At 45.5% G+C, this 20,969-nt stretch overlaps 9 protein-coding genes across 9 annotated transcripts; 4 read left to right on the forward strand and 5 right to left on the reverse strand.

The window, feature by feature from the left end:
* Window positions 1-835: 835 nt before the first annotated feature.
* JR316_0003443 (ATP-dependent DNA helicase MER3) lies at window positions 836-4,668 on the forward strand (the record flags this gene model as incomplete). Its single annotated transcript, XM_047889216.1, has 18 exons — window positions 836-967; window positions 1,025-1,049; window positions 1,109-1,206; window positions 1,315-1,725; window positions 1,776-1,796; window positions 1,851-1,898; window positions 1,958-1,983; window positions 2,037-2,073; window positions 2,126-2,496; window positions 2,548-2,625; window positions 2,687-2,693; window positions 2,744-2,812; window positions 2,872-3,137; window positions 3,187-3,274; window positions 3,328-3,423; window positions 3,486-3,582; window positions 3,639-3,735; window positions 3,840-4,668. 18 exons carry the CDS (start codon window positions 836-838, stop codon window positions 4,666-4,668), a joined length of 2,796 nt encoding a protein of 931 aa, XP_047751590.1.
* Window positions 4,669-4,738: 70 nt separating this feature from the next.
* On the reverse strand, window positions 4,739-6,236 carry JR316_0003444 (Mitochondrial import inner membrane translocase subunit TIM54; the record flags this gene model as incomplete). Its single annotated transcript, XM_047889217.1, has 2 exons — window positions 4,739-5,806; window positions 5,874-6,236. The coding sequence occupies 2 exons, from the start codon at window positions 6,234-6,236 to the stop codon at window positions 4,739-4,741; spliced, it is 1,431 nt and encodes a 476-aa protein (XP_047751591.1).
* A 1,185-nt stretch (window positions 6,237-7,421) lies between these two features.
* JR316_0003445 (mRNA splicing protein) lies at window positions 7,422-9,414 on the reverse strand (the record flags this gene model as incomplete). The annotated part of the gene is made up of 6 exons (XM_047889218.1): window positions 7,422-7,473; window positions 7,523-8,373; window positions 8,426-9,019; window positions 9,073-9,137; window positions 9,191-9,348; window positions 9,398-9,414. 6 exons carry the CDS (start codon window positions 9,412-9,414, stop codon window positions 7,422-7,424), a joined length of 1,737 nt encoding a protein of 578 aa, XP_047751592.1.
* A 2,220-nt stretch (window positions 9,415-11,634) lies between these two features.
* On the reverse strand, window positions 11,635-13,170 carry JR316_0003446 (Type II inositol 1,4,5-trisphosphate 5-phosphatase; the record flags this gene model as incomplete). The annotated part of the gene is made up of 5 exons (XM_047889219.1): window positions 11,635-11,919; window positions 11,982-12,114; window positions 12,164-12,550; window positions 12,617-12,899; window positions 12,960-13,170. 5 exons carry the CDS (start codon window positions 13,168-13,170, stop codon window positions 11,635-11,637), a joined length of 1,299 nt encoding a protein of 432 aa, XP_047751593.1.
* A 237-nt stretch (window positions 13,171-13,407) lies between these two features.
* Window positions 13,408-14,254, reverse strand: JR316_0003447 (Carbonic anhydrase 2; the record flags this gene model as incomplete). Its single annotated transcript, XM_047889220.1, has 4 exons — window positions 13,408-13,796; window positions 13,867-13,940; window positions 13,990-14,084; window positions 14,135-14,254. The coding sequence occupies 4 exons, from the start codon at window positions 14,252-14,254 to the stop codon at window positions 13,408-13,410; spliced, it is 678 nt and encodes a 225-aa protein (XP_047751594.1).
* Window positions 14,255-14,562: 308 nt separating this feature from the next.
* On the reverse strand, window positions 14,563-15,798 carry JR316_0003448 (60S ribosomal protein L7; the record flags this gene model as incomplete). Its single annotated transcript, XM_047889221.1, has 6 exons — window positions 14,563-14,703; window positions 14,758-14,938; window positions 14,993-15,130; window positions 15,185-15,351; window positions 15,552-15,644; window positions 15,685-15,798. The coding sequence occupies 6 exons, from the start codon at window positions 15,796-15,798 to the stop codon at window positions 14,563-14,565; spliced, it is 834 nt and encodes a 277-aa protein (XP_047751595.1).
* Window positions 15,799-16,347: 549 nt separating this feature from the next.
* Window positions 16,348-17,950, forward strand: JR316_0003449 (uncharacterized protein; the record flags this gene model as incomplete). The annotated part of the gene is made up of 8 exons (XM_047889222.1): window positions 16,348-16,377; window positions 16,438-16,504; window positions 16,566-16,704; window positions 16,760-16,804; window positions 16,858-16,877; window positions 16,931-16,971; window positions 17,025-17,777; window positions 17,840-17,950. The coding sequence occupies 8 exons, from the start codon at window positions 16,348-16,350 to the stop codon at window positions 17,948-17,950; spliced, it is 1,206 nt and encodes a 401-aa protein (XP_047751596.1).
* A 331-nt stretch (window positions 17,951-18,281) lies between these two features.
* On the forward strand, window positions 18,282-19,306 carry JR316_0003450 (Cyclin-L2; the record flags this gene model as incomplete). Its single annotated transcript, XM_047889223.1, has 4 exons — window positions 18,282-18,427; window positions 18,489-18,570; window positions 18,630-18,973; window positions 19,027-19,306. The coding sequence occupies 4 exons, from the start codon at window positions 18,282-18,284 to the stop codon at window positions 19,304-19,306; spliced, it is 852 nt and encodes a 283-aa protein (XP_047751597.1).
* Window positions 19,307-19,854: 548 nt separating this feature from the next.
* JR316_0003451 (Allergen Asp f 7) lies at window positions 19,855-20,896 on the forward strand (the record flags this gene model as incomplete). The annotated part of the gene is made up of 4 exons (XM_047889224.1): window positions 19,855-20,103; window positions 20,162-20,182; window positions 20,238-20,321; window positions 20,387-20,896. 4 exons carry the CDS (start codon window positions 19,855-19,857, stop codon window positions 20,894-20,896), a joined length of 864 nt encoding a protein of 287 aa, XP_047751598.1.
* Between the last annotated feature and the right edge of the window lie 73 nt (window positions 20,897-20,969).

The following is a 20,969-nucleotide window of genomic DNA, read 5'->3' on the forward strand; positions in this document are numbered from 1 at the left end:
CTTACAAGCTTTTGATTATTTTCATGCCCATCTTATCAGGCGTGAACATGAGAGCATACTGGCTCAGATTCAATTATTCCTTGTAGACGAGGTACCACGCGAATTGACTTTTAGTTGGAAAACGTTTAGAGCATGATCATATCACAAGGTCCATGTTTTGAATGAATCTCGGGGGAGTACTTTGGAAGTGGTAACCTCCAGAATGAAGCTTCGAGGTTCATCTGTTCGGTTCATCCTTGTATCTGCAACGGTGCCAAACATCTCAGACGTTGCGCATTGGATTGGGGAGGACTCTGAAAGCCAGGGGCCCGCCCAAGTTTTTGAAGTAGGTTTCAGGCCAAATGCTTGTTATATAGTCACTATTTCTAACTATAATTGAACAGTTCGGTGACAATTTCAGGCCGTGTCGACTTACCAAACACGTTGTTGGCATCCCTCGTCGAAATGGCTGGAATGATTTTCAATTCGGAAAGGCATTGGATTCCAAACTATTCGCTGTATTGCAACAGTTTTCCACTGGAAAACCTATTCTTGTATTCTGTTCCACTAGAAAAGGTAAATAATGGGATAATATTGAGCTTCGTCATTTTGAAAATGGGTCCATATATCTCTAGGGGTATTCGAAACTGCGGAGAAGTTAATGAAAGACTACGGCGACTGTGAACAGAAGAAACTTCCTGTCCCTTGGTCCCATCCGTCGAGGTGAATTTCACATTTACTATGCCTTCTGAGTGTATATTGAACTTTATCCTCAATAGGATCGACCACTTATTTCAAGACAAACGATTGAATGGCCAGTCATTTCATCTAAACGTTGTTCAATAAACTGATGAACATGACTACTTTCAAATTAGAGCTGGCTTCCTTTGGTATTGGGGTACATCACGCAGGTATCACTATGGATGATCGAAGAACCACAGAACAGCTCTTTATGAGAAGGATACTGCGCATTTTGATCGCAACGTCGGTAAGGTCACATTCGTACCTTCTATCTGCGTTCGATGTCGCTGATATACCTTCAAAGACATTGGCAGTCGGGGTGAATTTGCGTAAGAGGTATTCAGCACAATCGCATAAATATCTTCTGAAGCGTTGTTATCATGTGAAGCTGCTCATATGGTTGTTATCAAGGGCGTTCGGCTTTACCAGAACAATATCTCCAAAGAATATTCGGACTTGGATATAATGCAAATGTTGGGCCGCGCCGTATGATTTTTCTCTCTCATATCATGGTTGCTCTGAGTTACCACTTTTCTCAGGGCCGGCCTCAATTTGGTACGGAAAATGCACTATAGATTTGCTTTTAAAACATAGAAACGGATGGTGTTATCTTCAGACAATGATGGCATTGCCCTCATCCTCTGCGAAAGTGAGCTAGAGCAAAAATACAATGCACTTGTGCAGGGAAAGACTGTGCTAGAAAGCTCCCTTCACGTCAATCTCGCTGAACACATTAACTCCGAAATCGGGCTGGGAACTATTACAGACATAGAATCAGCAAAAATATGGCTGCGTGGCTCATTTCTTTACCAGAGAATGCATAAAAATCCCAAGTTTTATCAGGTAGGATCAGATGGACAAATTAAACCACAGCAACAGGGAGTAGAAGAAATCATCATGGAAAGCGTCGACCTACTGAGGCAAACGAAGCTCATCACACACATCGAATATGGTGCTGATGCTGGGAAGCTAGTTTCTACGCAATACGGAGAAATAATGAGCAAAGTGAGCTAATTTCACAAATTGCCAAAACAAAAATACCAATGCTTTGACAGTACTATATCCGACGTGCTACGGTATAGTTTTATCATCCTGAGTTGTTTGTCTGTCTAAATTCCATTTCCATTTAGATGGAAATCATTTTAGCTCTGCCAGATCGTGCAAGCCTCAGGGATATTGTGATTATCTCCTGATTTGCTCACTCCTGCATTAATCATACTAATAGTGTCGGCGTTAGCTGGAACCAATATGTGGAGCAGACGAGTGGGTGATTAGTCCTCACGATAGAGATAATGCCTCCCTATTGCCTCCAATAGATTCCAGGACGTCAAATTGCGAAACTCTGAGAAACGAGTAAGGTTGTTATTCTATGTCGATGTGTGGTGATTGAATATCATATCCGAAGATTTTCAACATTCTCAAACAGGACCCTGAAATTCGCTTTCCTGTCAAAAAAGTTGATAAAACACAGGATAAGGTGTTTATTCTTGTTCAGGTGTGCAGAGTGCATTTTGATGAAAAGGATCGTAACACATTTTTACATGTCAAAAAGGCAGTATTGGGAGGAATCTCGTTAAATAGTGCTGAGTATAGAAGCTCTGACAGCCAACCCCACATGGAGGCGTTTTCTGTTTTCAAGCACATAGCTAGGATATCGAGAGGTGAAGTCTGTGTCTCGTTCACTACTGCACTCTATTCACAATATAATGCTACAGCTGTTTGCGATGTTTCAATCGTCAAAAAAGATGGTCTTCAAATCAAGAACAGCCTGGAACTGTAAGTATTTTTATTATCATTTCTTCGAGAATCTTACCAGTATAATTTTAGATTCCGATGCCTCTCAGCTAAATCATGGGAGGACAGAGCCATTGTCTTTAGACAAATTGAGCAAATTGGAGAAAAATCGTGAGCATATTGATGATTTATCGATAGTGCAAGCTAACATTGAAGGCAAAACCTATTTTAGAATAAAAGTTCAATCCTTTGAATGCGTTTCCCGAAGGAAGCTCACTTTCTCCAACAGGTCCTAGCCGAAAATGGGATTACCTCTTTCGAAAAGTTGAGAAGACAGGACCCTCTCAGGATTGAGACTGTATGTCCACTCCTTACCATTATCGAAGCGTATAGATACTTATCATACGAGTGATCTAGCTGCTAAATCGTCGAGCTCCATTTGGAATGGAAGTACTAAGATCCCTTGCAGAATTTCCGCAGTATATTGTTACTATCAAGGAAATTAGCGTAGAATCAGACGGTGGAAAGAGTCCCGTCCAAGTCGATCTTCAAATTCGCTGTGGGCTAGCTGAAGATAAAGACAGCGGATTTAAGATCCGCAAGCAGCGGGGACGCTCCTTTAACATGACTTCAATTTTGACTCTGACATCCGATATGGACTTGGTCGATCTTCGACGCATTCCGTAAGTAGAAACAACTTAACTCTACAGACTTTAATATCAGGATTTCTAGGACATTAGCCCTCAAAACTCCAAAAACGTTTGAAGTGAGGGTTGAATTAGGAAAACCCAGCCAAGGCGTTATTGTCATTGCTGCAACTGTAAAGACTGGAACCCAGTTCAATCATTTCTACTCACCCATTTGTCTACGTAGGAAACTGTTGCAGGTGTTTCTGTGCAAGAGACATATAAACCAGATATCATGGCTAGTGAATATCCAACATTAGACACCCGCCCCCTTTCTTCGGTGGTATGTTATTTACTGCAAACAGCCATTGACTTTTGTTTTGCATTTCTCAATATCATTATCAGGAAAGGGATCTTATCGGTCTTGATGACGATCCAGATTTTTGGAATATGGACCTTGATAACAGCGATGGTGTCCAACGTGAATGCTTAACAATCGGCGGTGTGTTACACAGGTTTCGTACGTTTTTCATTGTGTTTCACCCTGACCTTCCATAGACCAAATCATGGATACACAAAGTCGACCCAAATCTACTGCAAAAGAGATTCGTGGCCGGACTCTGGAATCAAATCCTCGGGCTGATGGGCGGTTTGAGTGCAATCATTCCTGTAAGAATAAAACCAAATGTCAGCATCTATGGTACGTGGTCCAGGATCGATGGAACAATTACAGAAAAATATTGAAACCATCTTATAAAGCTGCAATAAAGGTTTATCAGCGCCCCCACCTCCCTCGAAAAAAAGGGGGCAAGATTCAAGCGCCTCTACTGCAAGAAAAGTTGGCCCCTCGTCGACCTCTGTCACCCAAAAAGAGAGCAAAGTCCTCCGCGAACTAGACAAAATTCACGAGAGAACTCAAATTGTTGACAATCTCTCTATAATACCAGGCAAAAGACTAAAAACAGAATCACAACGGCCATCAAAAAGAAAACGTGAACACTCCCTCGAACATTCTATCTCTTTTACAGACGTAGTCGATCGAAACGCACATAAGATACACACCCCGCCGGAATCCTTAAGCGATTCGGATGAACTTCCCGAAGTTATCCTCTCCACTGAAAAAATTCCACAACTTAACAACAGAGAAAGGACAAAAGTATCGCCTAAACCTTTTCAAGGATCCTCCTCAAACTTCAAAAAATACAACCATGGAGGCCACGAGCAAAAAATGAAGCTGTCCACGGGATGTGTATCTGATACGTCGTACCAGGACAAGGATGTTGACAGGACATGCCAAAAAAGGGCGGACGATTCGTTATTTCTAGCATCTTCAGACAGCGAAGGATCCATCGAGATAATATCACGGTCAGTCAGCCCAGCAACCATTCATCGAAACACAGATGCAACACCCAAAGAAGAGAAATGCGACGCGACTTACGAGGTTGCCACTGCGGTGATCGAAGAAAAGTCGAAAAGAAACGAAATGCCATTGTTAGTACAGGTTGAGGGGGCGGATGAAAGTTTGGAGCAAGATGATTTCGCCGAGTTAGACAATTGGCTTCAAAGCGGCACGGTGGATATTGTCTGAACATTGTGTTGCACAACTTTGCACAAAGGTCGTGTATCAGATTAATATTGTAAATTAATAAACGAGTCAATCATGGCGAAGTAGATTCTTGCGGAGGATCTACAAATACTCGCAGCGCGTTTTTGAAACGGGGATCCCAAGTGACACTGGTGGATGGTTTGATAATATTCCAGCCGTCTACGTCATTGCGCCATCTTCGTTCCTTTTTTAATCTTTCTGCACGAAGCTCGACCTCTGTAGGAGGTGGGTTCTCAAGCTCAGCTTTTGTGGGCTCTCGTGTGCCCCGCGCAAGTTCGCGTGCTGTTGCCAGTTTGCCGGCAAGAGATTCGTAATACTTTGTCCTGATTTCTTCAATATCTTTAGGGAGGTCCTTTAACGATTTTTTGTAGTAGCTTTCGGCCTGTTTGTCAAAGTCCAAATCTCCAAGATTCTGCTCTTGAATATCTCCATCGGGAGCCGCCTGTTGGTCTAAGCTTTCTGGAACCTCTATCGGACGTGAAATATTCATAACCAGTCGATATCCCGCCTGTGCTCCAGCAAGAACTTTATGCCGCTGGTTGAAAAAATCCCAAATCATGAGTGGGATTTGAGAGATGCCAATGTAGTCCGTGAATGACACAAGTAATAACGGAGGAAGCGGTGGAATGACAGCTGGAACATCGGTCGGTAAAGAAGGACTTTGCTGCGAGTTTTGAGCAAAGGAAGGTCGAATTTGCAGCGGTGAAAAGACGGGTGATGTCTGAGCAGACAAAGGCGGGGACTTCTTCGATGGTTCGTCCATGTCAAAGTCTCTCGGGTCTTCAGGTTCGTCAAAGTGACTGTCGTTCTCTAGTATACGTGCCAGTTCCTCGTCCTCGTCCACCTTTTCCAGGCCGGAAGTCCAACCTTTCTTGAGCCCGGCCATAAATTCTTTGAAAGTAGGACGGCCGATAATCACAATGCCACCTTCAAGTTCATTCTGACGTCTGACAGCCGGGGACCTGTATGTTGGAAGCGCCTTCCTCACGTCCGAGTCTATGTCGATTTCCAGGTCAAGTCGTCTTCTTAACCTAATGTCTTCTGCAACACGTTTCATAATTTCACCATGCCGCTTTCCGGGAATCATTTCATAGTCAACACCAGCAGCAATAAGTATGGGCTGTTTAGTTGTGAATACAAGTGCACAAGTTAGCTGGTCTGATTGTAATACAAGAAGGCATTCCGACCTTGACATACTTCCGGAAGTACCTGAGGCTCTGATCATAGTCCTCATCCGCCGGCCACTTCGAACCATACACAGTAACCTTGCGCAGGACTTCAAACGGGTCGGCTGGTACCTCTGAAAGGTGCTTCACTTTTTCGACGTACTCCTGACGGATTTGCTTGCATCTCCGTCGGTCATACGCATACAGCCCGACAACTGACGAGGTGACGGAGAGAAATATGAGCCAGTTTCTGGAAGGCAATTTCGGGCGCTTGTCGAGCCATGACGGTGGGATGCCTGTGTATGAAAGGACGGTCCTCACACCCGACCTTCTGACAGGAGGGACAAAAGAGTTGTCCGAGGGTGGTGGTGGAGGAGTTGACATAGCGAGTCAACGCGAACGACTACAGCTTTAGGATCAAAACTTTTTTGGAGCGCCAACGCATAGCCGTTTTGGGAAAGGTACTCGGCCCGCTCTTCCATGGCCTTGCTGTTAAGTAAGGCTCCCCTACTGTGAAATTCGTCCATCAAATGTTGGCATCATGTTTGTTGATGATACTTATGCCAAACAAAAGAATGACCGTTCCCCTGTCTAATGGTGCACAAAATGTTCACACGTTGTTTACTCGACCCGACGATGCCAAACAAAAGATTGACCGATCCCCGTCTAATGGTGCACAAAATGTTCACACGTTGTTTGTCGACCCTCTCACTGCCAAACAAAGCCCAGATAGTTTACTGTTGGTTCGCTGCCCATCTAATCTTCGAACGTTATTTGCTCCATTCCATACCTAGTAAACAAATGCCACTTAGCTACTAAGTTCTACGTCTCTTGAGAGACGTTTGAGAGACGTAGAACTTGAGTAGCTAAGGAAAACAGCACAAAAGGGGAGGCACCCTGATTTTATCTTGATTTTATTATACTGATCAATCTCTGTATTCTCTATCCCCAAAGGTTTACCTCTTTTTACTGACTGCTTGTCTTGCTCTTTTGTGATTGCTGTATGACTTTTTGATGTGTGATGACTTGTATCTACATACTCTTAGAATCACTGTTTTGTGATGTCTCTTTTATAAGTTGTGCTGATGTGGTCTGTTATATATCTACTCTATGTTCTACAGTCTACGAGTCAGTTGCGACGTGCGTGATAGAACTTTGCTTGAAGGCTTTGTTGGTATTGGAGTGTGCTTTGTCTATTCTCATTGAGCATAATTTGTTGCTTTGTTTAGGGCCTCTAACCTTATATATTTGCCACAAGTCTAGTCTTTTCTTCTGTCTTTTCTGTCGGGCAATTAGAAAAAAATTCAGACAGCACAACTTATATAAATTGAGGAAATACCTTAGAGAAAAATAATCAGGAGTTTTTTTCCTGTTGGTGTTGCTTGTACATGTAGAATAAAGATGGCGCCGTAGGCGGTCAGCAAGGCCCAATTGCCAACGGCAATCTTTGATTACAATTTACAAATAATATTCGACTGTAACATGAACATAATAGACAAAGGAGAAAACATATAAGTAATACAATACATCTTCAAGTTCCACTGCCAGTGACGCCAGCATGAAGATAATTCACTCTCGATCCGAAGCTTTCTCCAGTTGCTGTCGTTTCCGTGAACCACCCCTTGAATAAAGTCAGTAAAACCCCAAGTCAGAAATGCATAGGCACTCACACCCCAGTATCCAAGCCCCTCTTTTTACCCGTCTTTGCCTCATCCAGGAATTGGTTCAGGCCGAAGACATCACCCGTGTCCTTCTCAAATTGCACTGGTCCTTCCCTGACTTCCTGGTCTTTAGCACCTTCGAAGCCGATTCGTGCCTGACCAAGGTTAAATCGATCATTATCGAGCGCTTTCCCTATGCCTTCGTCTGTACCGCCACCGAACGAATCTTCATTACCCTCCTCAATATTACCTCTAGCTTTGTAAATTGCGGCGGCAGCAGTCGAGCCGTGGAACAGAGGTCGGTCGTACAGATTGTAAGAATCATCGTCTGCAAAGTTACCAGACAATGATTCTTGATTGAACAAGCGCGAATCTAGCATTGATTCCTTTGACAAGGTCGGTTTTGCAAGACCCAGTGCGACCTTCTCTGAAATATCGCGATTCTGTTGCCGAGCGAGCATCTTGGCACGTTGTTCCTGGCCCATGTTGTTCATCCTCAACTCTCGTTCGCGTTCTCTCCTCTTTTCCTGCCTCATTTCGTCACGGATTCTGCGGGCCTCTTCATCTTCAGCGCTATCTTCAGAAGCATCTGATTCGTCACCACTTTCGCTGTCACTTCCATAGGCAGCTAATGACGACTTCATAGCAGCTTGGGATTGCGCAGTTGGCTTCTGTGGAACACCTCCACGTTCCTCCCGTGCTCTCTGGGCCAAAAGACGAAGTGTTTCTTCCTTGGATTCCTTCTCCTTTTGTGCAAGTTTTTGTTGCATCAAAGATCGTTGGCGCACTTCCTCCCTTGCATGTCGGTCTGCAACAAACAAAGCTTCGGAAAACTTTGCAAAGTTGTCGTTGATATGAATCTGCAGCATAGTTTGTGAGCTGTACGAAAGTGTGTAAAGGCAAATAGCTTACATCTTGTAAACCTCTTCCATCGGCAGCGAGACGCTTGTCAAGAGGGATAGTAAAACCTTTGTTATTCTTCCAATTTGAGATACACGGAGGAATCATCCATTCTTTTTGCTCTGCGGCCGTAGCCTTTCGGGGAGGGCTTCGCAATACAGGAGGAGGCGGACTGGGTGGTCCTCGAGGAATCTTCTTGTGTTTGAACCTGGGAGGCTCCAAAGGGTCTTCAACTACTTCCGACATTTTGATTATGCGCTGCTTTAAAGCACCCTGACCATTCTGCTGCCCAGGAGTATACCGAATAAATGATGTCTTTCCCTGACTGTCCGGGACGTTTTTGGGCTGCGCAGCCTTGATTTTACCATTGACCAACTTTTCAAGGGCCAGACGAGTTTTTTCAGCAGTTTCCTGAACTTCTTCCTCGGAGGGGCGTTCCATGACCTTGTCTTTATCATCTAAATCCTTCCTATGCGCAAGAGGCACTAGATCCTTGAACTGGGATTGGACCTTCTTCCCTTCGCGCTGCCCTTGCTGGGCAATAGCATCATATCGGACATTTCCTTCGCTATCGACTTGTAATGCAAGAGTGTTTCCAGATGATGCCTGAGTAAAATGCCTAAGAAACAGCCAGATATGATGGATGTAGCTGAACGTACCTGCTTCTTACCCATCCCTAGAGGATACTGAGCAACATGACATTCAGGGTAAGCACCACCGTCGCCTAAATCAAGTTTAGCACAAGAACGTGAATGAACTCTTGAGCAGTGTACGTACCGAAATCCTCTAACGAAGATGGTTTCCATCCTATTCGTTGACCATAGGGTGGGACGACTGCTCGGGTAATGACAGTGGTGGATTGAGAAATAACCTGCTTTGGGATATCTTCTTCGTCATCTGAGACGGCAGGGGCGTGTACAGGTTGTGGTAGTAAACTGCCATTGATAAGCTTGCGTTTACATATGCCATTAACAGGGAACTTACGAAGCCAAGGCAGCCATGGTAGATGATAGAATAGAGAGCAATTACAAGCAGGAACTTCAAAGGTGCTGACTGGATTCTTTGTTTGTCCGTGTTATATTCTAAAGAACATGGACAAATACCCAAATTGGCATGTGCCATGGAGAGAGCTTCGACACTAAAAATTTATGGTTCACTTTTTAAAACTGAACCTGAAATCTAAACCAAAATATGAACTCGTGATTTTTTCCTGGAGTACACATTTTACCCCGAAGTTTAGATTTCTCCCAGGGTTCACATTTATGAAATTCTGCGAGTTCAGATTAAATTTTGGAGTACAGTTTTCAACCTAGAGCCACAGTGGGGCACGTGTCCGTCACTAATCACAATGCCACAGTGGGGCACACCTCACCTCGCTTTGAGCTCACCGTTGATCACGATGTGCCATGCAATGGCACAGGGCCCCGTCGCAGTTCTTTTTAAGTAGCACATCTGCATAAGTTGTGTTATCTCTTGCCTTCATGTTGTCGCTCTCTTCTCTTGTTGACTGTCTGCACCGTGATATACTGGACAGCTGCTCTCTTACCGACATAGACCGGTTCATTCGCATATGTTGTAGTCTTTTCTCAGAAATCAAACTATGTGTTAAAGACGTCAATCAAGCACCCCATGTCCTCCCGGCATATATCCAAAGTTTGCTGGTTGAGGTTCTCCAGCTCGACAGCCTTCTTGTATCCTATCTATGGAACTCGCTCAAAGATGTTATCTGGAAAGCTTCACTTGGAAATGATCAATCTGATCACACATCCTTAACTGATAAGGAAAAGGTTTCAATAGATCATGCTGGAAGCAAGCCCACAACTCATAAAAATGAGTGCATTGGTACGTAATGTTGCTACCCTTACTGTAACCTGGATCTCATTTTTCTGGTGCAAATCTAGGCTCCGTCATGTTCTATCCTCCTATGAGCCATTGCACGGCTTGTAAAGAAAGCCTTTCATCTATTTCCCGCATATCTATTACGTTCTTTTCTTCAAAGAATGGTATACATGCAACGAAGGGTTACTCAACTTCGCTCAAATGTAAAAAGTGCCGAATAAGGTGTGTTTGGACTGTTGCCTAGTTTATTGAACGGTAATACTTTATGTGGGGTTCTGGGCACTTGCAATAGTGCTTGTTGGAATGTTGTTGGTGTGGGAAATGGTAAAACCTCTCCAATACCACGTTCTCGCACCCATCCAACAAAGTGAGAGGTAGGTGGTGGAGCGGTACATGCTTCGTACCAAAGTCCTTTGTGCTCGGGTACTTTAGTTCCACGACACAGTCGAATGTTGACACTGTAATCACATCCAGGATGCGGGCAGGGTCTTTGAGCCATGGTAGGTTTCAAGTCTACGTGCAATTTGGACCTGCAAGTAGATGGACGTTGAGAAGAGGGAATAAATAACGACGCCTCACATCATGTATTTAAACCACTGGCCAGTCAATATAGGCATTGTGCCATTTTACTAATGGCACGCGCGTGTCCACGCATGGCTATTGACGCGTTATGGTCACATGTGGACAACCGGATAAAAAGTGAACTGTTTAGTAGAAAACTGAACTATGGCACAAAAAGTAAACTTTTACAAAATTTCACCGAGTTCACATTTCAAGTTCAGATTATTTGGGCAAGTTCACTTTCTGGTTCAGATTTCAAGTTCAGAAAAATATCTGTACTGTAAATTTCTACTGTCGAACTTCTGGCCATGGACGCGATTGATTTATACTAACTTACTACGGTCAAAACTTGATATTCCTTATCCTCAACATACAGCAGAATCCTTACCCATAATTCTGAATTCAGGCTTGTCTGGAAGTAGTGCCACTATACGAGCGTATGATGATATAATCATTCACAAGTTGAAGACCTTGGGGTTTACTTGTTTCCTGTTGTTATAGGCAATGTTCTTCCCTTTCGAAGAACCAACGCGATACTAAAGTGCTCTCCTGCAATGTTCGTCGCAATGATCTTCGTTCTCTTATGGGTATATTCCAAAACGCCCTTATTTGTATCCTTGTTCTCCATCATGAGTGCAATCCCAAATGATTAGAGTGACTACTCTTTCATCCCGCTAATCGTATACCCTGATGCAGTTTTCAAGTTGGTGGTTATCACGGCAGTCGTAATATATTAACTTATAATTTGTCCTTTAAATCCACTATGGTATCATAAATGTCGTACTTAAATATCAGGATGCATACAAGTCCACAAAGCCGAATCAAACCTGGACTTCTCTGGCAGATGGCTTTATTTTCAACCACATCCAAGCGCTTAGTCCAAGGAAGAGGTTAAAAACACCAACAATCCCCGAGCCTGCTCCAAGAAGAGTTATTATCCACCAAGTAATCCCAATGACTCGGTCAAGACTGCGGCCTGTATATCGCTTGAGCGTAGCCTTTGGATCTGCAGTGGGAGAATACGTAGCCGGCAGAGGGATGGTAGGTATACTTGGAGGTGCATCTTCTGGGCGTGGAGGTAGAAGTAATAACGAAACAATAGGTTTCTTAATAATAATATATATTCAGTCACAGAAGTCCCAGAACAAGTCATAACTGGTGGACATACGTGATCAGAAGTTGTATACGAAGGAATACTGGTATACAACAGGTTGGTAATCGACGAATTATTGGGAAGATTCAGGGAGTCTGTATACGTTGCATATAAGATACGGTCCGTCCATGACGGTGTGCGTTTTATGCTGGAGCATTTTGTGAAGTTATTCTGCAGAAGGGCTGTAATATACTTACCTGTATTTATCGACTTCCCCGAGTTTGTACTTGTAGCTGCATTTAAACTTCCAAAAATCACCCTCATGGAGGCCAGCGAAGATGGTGCCCTTGCGCTTCTCAATGGTCAATTGGTCGTATTCTTTCAGTTCTTCTCTTATTTTTTCAGACTCTAATGTTTGAGCGAATTCGTGAGTAAGGCGCTTAGCATATAATGGATGGGTTTTCGGCAGTTCGATTCGGAAGTTTAGATCCCCTAATAGAAAGAGATGGCTGGTCTCATAGAGTGTGCTGGGTGATGTTGACAAGGCCTCTGGCGGAAACAACAGAGTGGAAACGATGTGCTTGTAGTCTGCTATCCGATTCTGCAATTTGTGTTGGTGTGCAGTCAAATGACAGTTCACAAAGCTGGATTTGCGCAACGTATACAGCACATGAGTTAATGAGTCGAATATTGTCAAACAAGCTACACACGTATATGTTTCTCCGGCAGTACCGTCGGGCCCAGCTACTCGAAAGCGTACGCCGACAGCACCTTTATTGCCCATATATGCGGGTCCGCACCCCGTCCACGAGGTATGTACGTTTGAAACCTTACGCGCAATGCCATCGTCACGCCCATAAACAAGCAAAGCCACGCCGACGTTCACAACCTTTGCGATGAGAGAGTAAGACTCCTTGTTCGGAGCGTGGGTCTCAATTTGAGAAAGAATGAGCGTGTCTCTGTCGTTTATGACGGCCTTCGAAAACCCAGAAACTGTGAGAGGTAAGGGAGTCGATGTGAGTCTGTCCAACAGTTGGACTTATGGGTACATACGTCCAAGGTGCAGAGGAAGTAGTTCCTGGAATCCAACAGCGACAATGTCCGGGGCACGTCTTTCCGGTGAAAGAAAGTTGGATACTTGCAGCGTTGGAGCCAGCCAATCCACCAAGTCTTGCGGAAGCCCTAGAACACCCTGTAAATTAGTATTATAAGAAGCAATTTGAACCAATGTCTGTCCAGAATGAAGATAAGCTTGCTTTGCCATTATAAGGAGTGACTGGAATAAGCAAGAGATTGGGGATGACCATCAATTGCAAGTGCGTCCCCAAAATGAACAGCGCGTGATTACCTTGATCATTGAACAAGGAAACAACCACACTCAAAAAAAAGAAAAATAACATATACACGCGTTTTATTTCTTTATATTCTCTTTCTGTTTTTAAAGACCTCTATGTTTATCTATACTGCAATCCCTGAAGCACAATTGACGCCTGCCAAGTAATTATTTCTTGGAGGGGGGTCCTTGAGAGATGTTAAGGTCCTTCAACAAGCCAGTACTCAAATCATAGACCCAGCCGTGGATCCAGACATTCTGGCCTTTACGGGTTCCCTTCGTCCAAGCATCGTTGATAGCATGGGTTTTGGCCAAATTGGCAACCTGGGCCTTGACATTCTCCTCGACCAGGATAGGCATAGCTTCCTCATGCGGAATGGAAGACAGCTGGAGGGACGCCGCCAGCCTAGTCAAGGGCTCCAGCCAACGATTCAAAGAAGAATCTACGGGTAACGAATCGATCGTAGTGATAGGGCCATCGAGAGACAAGTTAGGAGATTGAGCGGCCCCGAGACAAGCTGCGGCACCTCCGCATCCTGCATGTCCGACAATGACAACTGCCGGGTGGAAAAAAGAAGGAAAACGGTTGGAATAATGGCTAAAAAGTTTAAAAAAGAAAGCAAGCACCGTGTTCAACACCGAGATAGTCGACGGCGTATCTGAGAACAGATAGAACGTTGGTGTCGTCTAAATGGAGTTGACTAGACGACTAGATGAGATTTGCACATAACACCGATACACCTTGCTTACTTGGCGATATTCCTATGAACGAAGATGTCTCCCGGCTTAGCAGCTGTGATGACCGAGTCGGGGACCCTGGAGTCGGCACAACCTATCCAGAGTGTCTGTAGATGACGATGAGCTCCTGGACCAAGACCAGCAAAAAGACGCATACATGGGGACTTTGACCCTTGGCGGACTCGCGGAAGAAATCTGGCTGGGTCTTGGAGACTGCCTGTGCCCACTGGACGTTTGCATCGAGCAGACGTTCAATAGGGTTGAGGGGCTGGGGCATATCGAGATGGTGGAGAAGAGCAAAGGTGGCGGGCAAAAGAGAACCCGGTAAAGTCTGAATCTAAATACTCAAATACTCCCGGTCCGCCTGTCCCACACAAATAGCCTCAAACGACGTTGCTCAGCTACCAGATTGTCGCCCATGCTCACTTTTCGTTCTGGTCACCATGGATGCTTTAAATTTTTTTTGGGGAACCAGCAGACAAGCAAATATCAACGGGGTGGCATAGTTGCAAGTAATGGTAATATGTAGAAATGGCCGAGTGTCTACCCTCACGCCCATCGCCTCGCAGCTCATCAAATTACAACTTAGTTCATCTGTCTAATGAGCTTGTTGATGTTGCTCTCCCGGTCTCCAAAGTCACCACCCTGGACGTAGTGTTTGAATTTCCTTGTCCTCCAGCCGCCAGTAGGGTTGGAGAGCTTGAAGGGCCAAAGGAAGTTGGACGCCTGGTAGAAAGCTCAATTAATTCGATGTCACGCATTTTTACGACGTGTACGCACCTGCTTAAAGTTGGGGCCCGCAGTGATGATTTCGTGGACGAGATCCTCAACGCAAAGGATGTCGAATTTACCGAGGGCGTTCTCAATGACGCTGTTGTTCGACAGAGGAATGCGCTGCTTGTCGACCTTTCCGTATCCGCGCTTGTAGATAAGCTCGCGAACAGTCTTCAAGTTGGGTTCACTACACGCAGTACGACTATTAGAGACCAGAAGAATCAGCAGTAACTCAACATACCCATAGGTGATGTAAGGCTCGACCAATCGGAGCATCTGTTGGGTGGCGCGAGTAGCCTTGACAAAGACACCGTTATTGATCTGGAGGAGGCGAAGAAGTTGCAAAATTTTTCGGGGTTTGGGGGCAATCTCATTGATACTAATAGATATGTTAATGTTCTGAAGCGGAAGCACATAGAGACCACAGGCGTACCCTCGGATACGAACAACAAAGTAGACCTTGGGCTGGGCGGGAACATAGAAGTCACCCGCGGTGCGAGCAGCACGCTTCAAGCGAATTTCCTCCTTCTCCTTAGCAAGGTATTCCTTCACATAAGACTCCGCGCGCTTGAAGATAACCTTTCGCTTGGCCTTTGAAGCCTGAGGAATAGAAATATGTCAGAAAACAAATCTAAAATGATCAAACACGAAAATATAGTATCAGTCCCGAAAGATGGTTAATTGAATGGCATCACTGCAAGTTGTACTCGCTAGCCTTCGAGTCGAAAGAATCGTATGCATCATGCTTATACAGATCGCTAAAAAGTATCTAAAATCAAAAAATTCGAAGATAATCTCACCTTGCGAGCGGCTGTGGCGGCAGCGACGCGTTCCTCCCGGGCCTTTTCATTTTGTTTTCTCTTCTTGAGGAGAGTCTCCGGGACTTCAATCGCCTAGCAGACAGTAACTCGAAGATCAGCGTATGTGTCCGACGACGTTTGGTTCAAACTGACCGAAGCACTCGGGACGCTGCACAGAGTCGACAAGTACCGTCAGAACTATTGAAAGGGTTGCAATGAGAGGGACGTACGTGGTAGAGGGGGCCATGGCGGATCTTGAGGACGACGTTAATTTGGGGGGGCGCTAGCACGACCAACGATCAACAGCGGTGGCTGGAACTATACAGTCTGACTAATAAAATCCCACGATTAGAACTCTTACCTAATAAGGTTATTGTTCTAGCTTGCTTTAAACGCTCGCCATGATCGAGGCCGCCTGTGCGCTATTTGCTTTGTTCTGTTAATGAATGACTATATTGTTGTCCCCAAACGATTACAGACTCTCTCGTCGCTGTTCATGGCCATTTCACCGACATTGACCAACTATCTGCGGTCGAACCACGCGTCCTCGGTCCTGTGAACTGATCAATCATTTTATTCAGGTCCATCAGCAACCAGTGTTACGGTGTGATTCTCACATGGCACCCCAGGCCCTCCAGGGCATTACAGTCTCCGTGAGACTGCGCGGTATTACTACCGCGCATAAGCATGTTCCTTGGTTCACAGATGCGTTCCTGTAACATACTCGGTCTCTATCTTGCTTACTCCTCTTTATTCACATTCGTTCGCATCGAGGCGGGCGTCCTCAACTTCGACTATGGCCTCATGTCCAGCTAACTTTGATTGGGTTCGGGATAGCTAAATATTTGCACCTGACTGTAGCTAATTACACAATAATTTATTTCAGGCCAGAAATGCTGAGGGCATGGATCCATGTGAAGTCGCCACACGTCTCAAAGCTGTCTGTCGACAAGGTGAACGAATCTGCATAGTATTGTTTCCGTCAACTGCCCTGCGCTTACTCGCATCCCTCAGACCCAGCATTAGCTCCTATCTCGCCGGGCCATTCTTATAGTCCTCCAACAGCCCAGGACCAAACGCCCTGCTCTTGTTCTTCTCCAGTCTACTACCTCACTTCTGCCTGTGCCGATTGCCAGGGTGGTTCGTTTGGCAGGTGAGTAAGACAAGCCATACGGGTTTTATCATCCTCAACAGCGCATTATTTGTAGTTGGAGTAATTGGGCAACTCGATGCACAAATCCTTCCGTTAATTTGTATGTTTCGACTTCCCCGATGATGGAAACATTGGCTGATAACATTGATACAGTTTCCCCAGACCTGCACCAAGTTAGTAAAACTCGCCTTTATACTCCCGAAGCGATCAGCTTATCATTTGATAGATGGTGTCACCATTCCCAACTGGGCGTATCTCGACGTTGGGGTAAAGTATATTGTAACTTATGTATTTACATGTTCTCATATAATGTTTTACAGACTAATCCTACTTTCAATCCTGCTTTTGCCAAGTCAATCTCCCCTTCTCCACCGCCTCTGCCAAACACACCGAGGCCTACGACTTCGAGTGCTCGCCCTCCTCAGAATACCCCGAGGCCAGATCCTACTACGTCTTCGACACAAGCACCACCAGCATCTACACCGGATTCTAACCCAGATTCGCCCAGCAATATTGCCATCTCTTCTCCGACCAATTCTGGTTCAGACACCACGTCCAGCGACATTAGCACAAGCACCGATACGGAAACGAACACCAATACAAGCACTGGCAGTGCCAACCAATTAAATATCCACTCAACGGCAAATCAAGCATTAAGTGGCACTTCTGGTCAAGCTACAGGCTTGGCCAGTGACAGAACCCTCGCCAACGCTGCCTATTCTACAGATGCCCTGACTGGCTCTATATATACACAAATTGATCCCAGCAAACCTACTGATAGTTCTGGAAATCCTATCGATACCGTATCCGGTTCTTCGAAAAAGAGTAACGCAGGTGCCATTGCTGGAGGAATTATTGGTGGCTTGCTTTTCCTTGTTATTGTGTGTAGCCTTGTGTATTGGCTAATCATGCGTCGCCGCCGCCGGTCTCGTATAGCACCTTCGACAGCTTACTTGGCGACCTACGGTTCTAAACGGCCAGATTCTTCAATGAGCAGCCGACCGCTAGCAGATCACTCTACCTCAGTGTTGGATCTGGTTCAAGGACACGCAGAACGATATTCTCCCTATCGAGTGAGTTAACCGTTATGCAGTGTTCATGGAAATCAATTGTATTCACAATAATTAACTTCAAGGACGACGACGAAATCCGCGATAGTTCAGCCGCAATCAATGGCACTACCTCACAGGTCCAATTTACACAAGCCAGGGCATCCAGTATCGATCATTACCAGCGTCCAGATTGATTACTCCCGACCTTCATGCGTTCATTCCTTGATAGCATTCTTTACGACCGTAAGAGTGTACACATCGCATGTGTCGCTCGTTTCTGTCATTACCCTTGTTTTAATTATTACTTGTCGTAAAATATCATGAAGGATTTGAAACGCTGTTTATTAAATATCAGTAAAGCTCGTGTTTATTCAGTTCGATGATGCCTGAAGACTTGGCCTTCAATGACTTTTTAAACATGTACAAACATATATTCTTTCCAAAAATATATTCAAAACTTCGAGCGAACAATCATCTTCAAGTTAACCTGATTTGCTTTTATTGATTTCGGCTGCTACTCATACCATGGCATCCATACTATACCCATTGGCATCTCTATCTCAAATTGAAAAAACACCGTCAAGGGAGGACGGTATTCCTGAAGACTTGGAGGAAGATCTAAGAGCATATGGTTGCAAGTTGATACACCAAGCTGGGATCCTCTTGAAGCAGTGGGTGGCCCATTTGTTACTATGGCTGGGCTGAGAAGAACACGCAGTACTATGCCTTCAGGAAACAAGTAGCGGTTGCTGCTGCTCAAATACTTTTCCAGAGATTTTGGTTTGTTAGTTCCATGAAACAATTTGGTGTTGGTGTAAGCTAATTGGCATACTTCATCGTGTTCGATACTGAAACTTCTCTCCTTTGCTTAAGGATGTCGGTATGGGGGCCCTGTATCTGGCATCTAAACTGGAGGAATGTCCACTCAGAATGCGAGATCTGATTAACGTATACGACCTGCTCCTGCAACGTGCTTCGCACTCCCTTAGCTCCAAATCTGACCAAGACTTCCGTTATCACCCTATGTCATATTTTGGCTCGACGTTCTACGAACTCAAAGATGCACTTGTTCTTTCTGAAATGCAGATACTGAAGCGTTTGGGCTTCAATGTACACGTTGTACTACCTTATGGAACTTTGATCAGCTACCTGCGCATTTTGGGACTGGATAAAAACACGGAGGCTTGCACGCGTGCATGGGGATACCTGAACGACGCGTATGTGTTTCTTGAGATTGCCCACAGAGGATCTAAATTTACATTCTCAATAGGCACCAAACGCCGGTGTACGCCCTTTACCAGATTCCTACCATCATCTGCGCGGCTATATACTTGACGGCAATGCACCTGCAGATACCCCTGCCAGCGAGTTCGCCCCTGTCGTGGTGGGAACTTTTCGATACGAATGAGGAAGACGTGTTGAGCGTCAGCGGACACATCATGCGCCTTTACCGAGAACGCACGGCAGAGGAGAGACGACGAGTAGTGGGGCTGGTGACGAAAAAGGAAGTCCGAAGGTGGCTAGAAGAAAACATGACCGCCTCGAAGTAGACCGGGCCACTACATATGGGCAACCTTGAACCCATTCGAGACGCTTCCATTTTGTATTGGCTCATGCGTCTACCGCTCTACACTCTCAGGAGGCCACAGGGCAATGGTGAACACGACTGCTTGAATTGTGCGAGAGAATATTTATAGAAGCACCATGGCTTTTGTCAAATTGCCGATCACTGTGGGCGATTCGACGATGTCGTAACATGCTCGTTATTTACAATTGTCGAATGATTGTGCGGATACGAGGAATTACAGCCTGTGCGTCTAGAACAAGCATAACAGTGTTAGTATGCGCAAGAATAAGACTGATGGACATGAAGGAGCGAACAATGGAGTCTGGATGGATGGCAACGAGGTAGACAGGAGGGCGCCGTCTAATTTTAGCAGGACTATAAATATCGAGGTTTATAATGCGAAGAGAGATTTCGCACAGGCTGCTCTCTTTCCTCCCCTTCGCCACTCCCCCTCCGTTCGGTTCTTATTTGTCGCTCTTTTGCCCTTTCCTCCCTGCTTTCTTTCGACGGTGCATAGACACCAGTCCCGGAATGCAGAGTATCAAGTGTACTCTCCTTGTCTCTTTGGCTCTCCTCGCCAATGTTGTAGACGCTTTCAGCATACACCATAACCCCGCGTCACGGAGACACCACGTTGCTCGTGTCCCAGCGCCAGAACCCCCTGCTATCCAGCAAAATGTTACTTCCAGAAGTCTAGAGAAGCGTTTCGACGGCGCCAGGTTTACCTTTTACGATGCTGGACTCGGTGCATGTGGAAAGGTCAATTCTGGCGGTGACTTTGTAAGGCGTTTCTGCATGGAAAGTGATAGCATACACTAACTTGGCCCTGTTCATCCAGATTGTCGCTTTGAATTCTGCTGTCAGTCCCAGCTTCTTCTTCCCCTAACTTGTTCAAAACTCACTCAAAATTCTAGCAATACGCAGGTGGTGCCCATTGTTTTGAGACCATAACAATCAGTGTCAATGGCAAATCTCATTCTGCGCAAATTGTCGACGAGGTTCGTGCCCCTTGTCGTCCTAACTGACTTGCAATTTCCGTGTTCTAATGTTCTTCATTTGTCAGTGCCCGGGTTGCCCATTTGCTGGCCTGGATTTCTCCCGCGGTCTCTTTGATTTCTTTGCACCAGAGTCTGAGGGTGTTTTGACCGGTTCGTGGAACTTTGGAGGATCAGCTGCCCCACCGCCTCCTCCACCTCCTCCGCCTCCTCCCCCACCACCACCGCCGCCGCCGCCGCCGCCCAAACATACCCCACCTCCGCCTCCGCCTCCTCCCCCTCCACCAAAGACAACCGAACATCACGATACCCCCAAGCCGACACCTACACCAACGCCTTCGAGCACACATTCTTCAACTCCTTCTTCATCTGCGACACCTTCATCGTCGGCGTCTGCTTCTGCTTCCAGTGACGCTGCCCGATCAGCTTCCAAGTCTGCAAGCGCGTCGGCATCTGCCAGTGCCTCCAGTGTACCCGTTGCCCCTGATAGTGGCAATGTGCAGCAGATGTATCAAGTGTTTGTGCAGATGGGCTCTTTGGTCATGGCTGGTGGAGCCAATGGAGGAGGCTCGAGTTAATCAGTAAACTTGCCACTTGACAGGATTCAAGACTAGCCCCTCAGCGGGTGTGATTTATTGTGCACCATCTAGC

Source organism: Psilocybe cubensis, chromosome 3, assembly GCF_017499595.1.
Source record: "Psilocybe cubensis strain MGC-MH-2018 chromosome 3, whole genome shotgun sequence".
Classification (NCBI taxonomy): domain Eukaryota; kingdom Fungi; phylum Basidiomycota; class Agaricomycetes; order Agaricales; family Agrocybaceae; genus Psilocybe; species Psilocybe cubensis.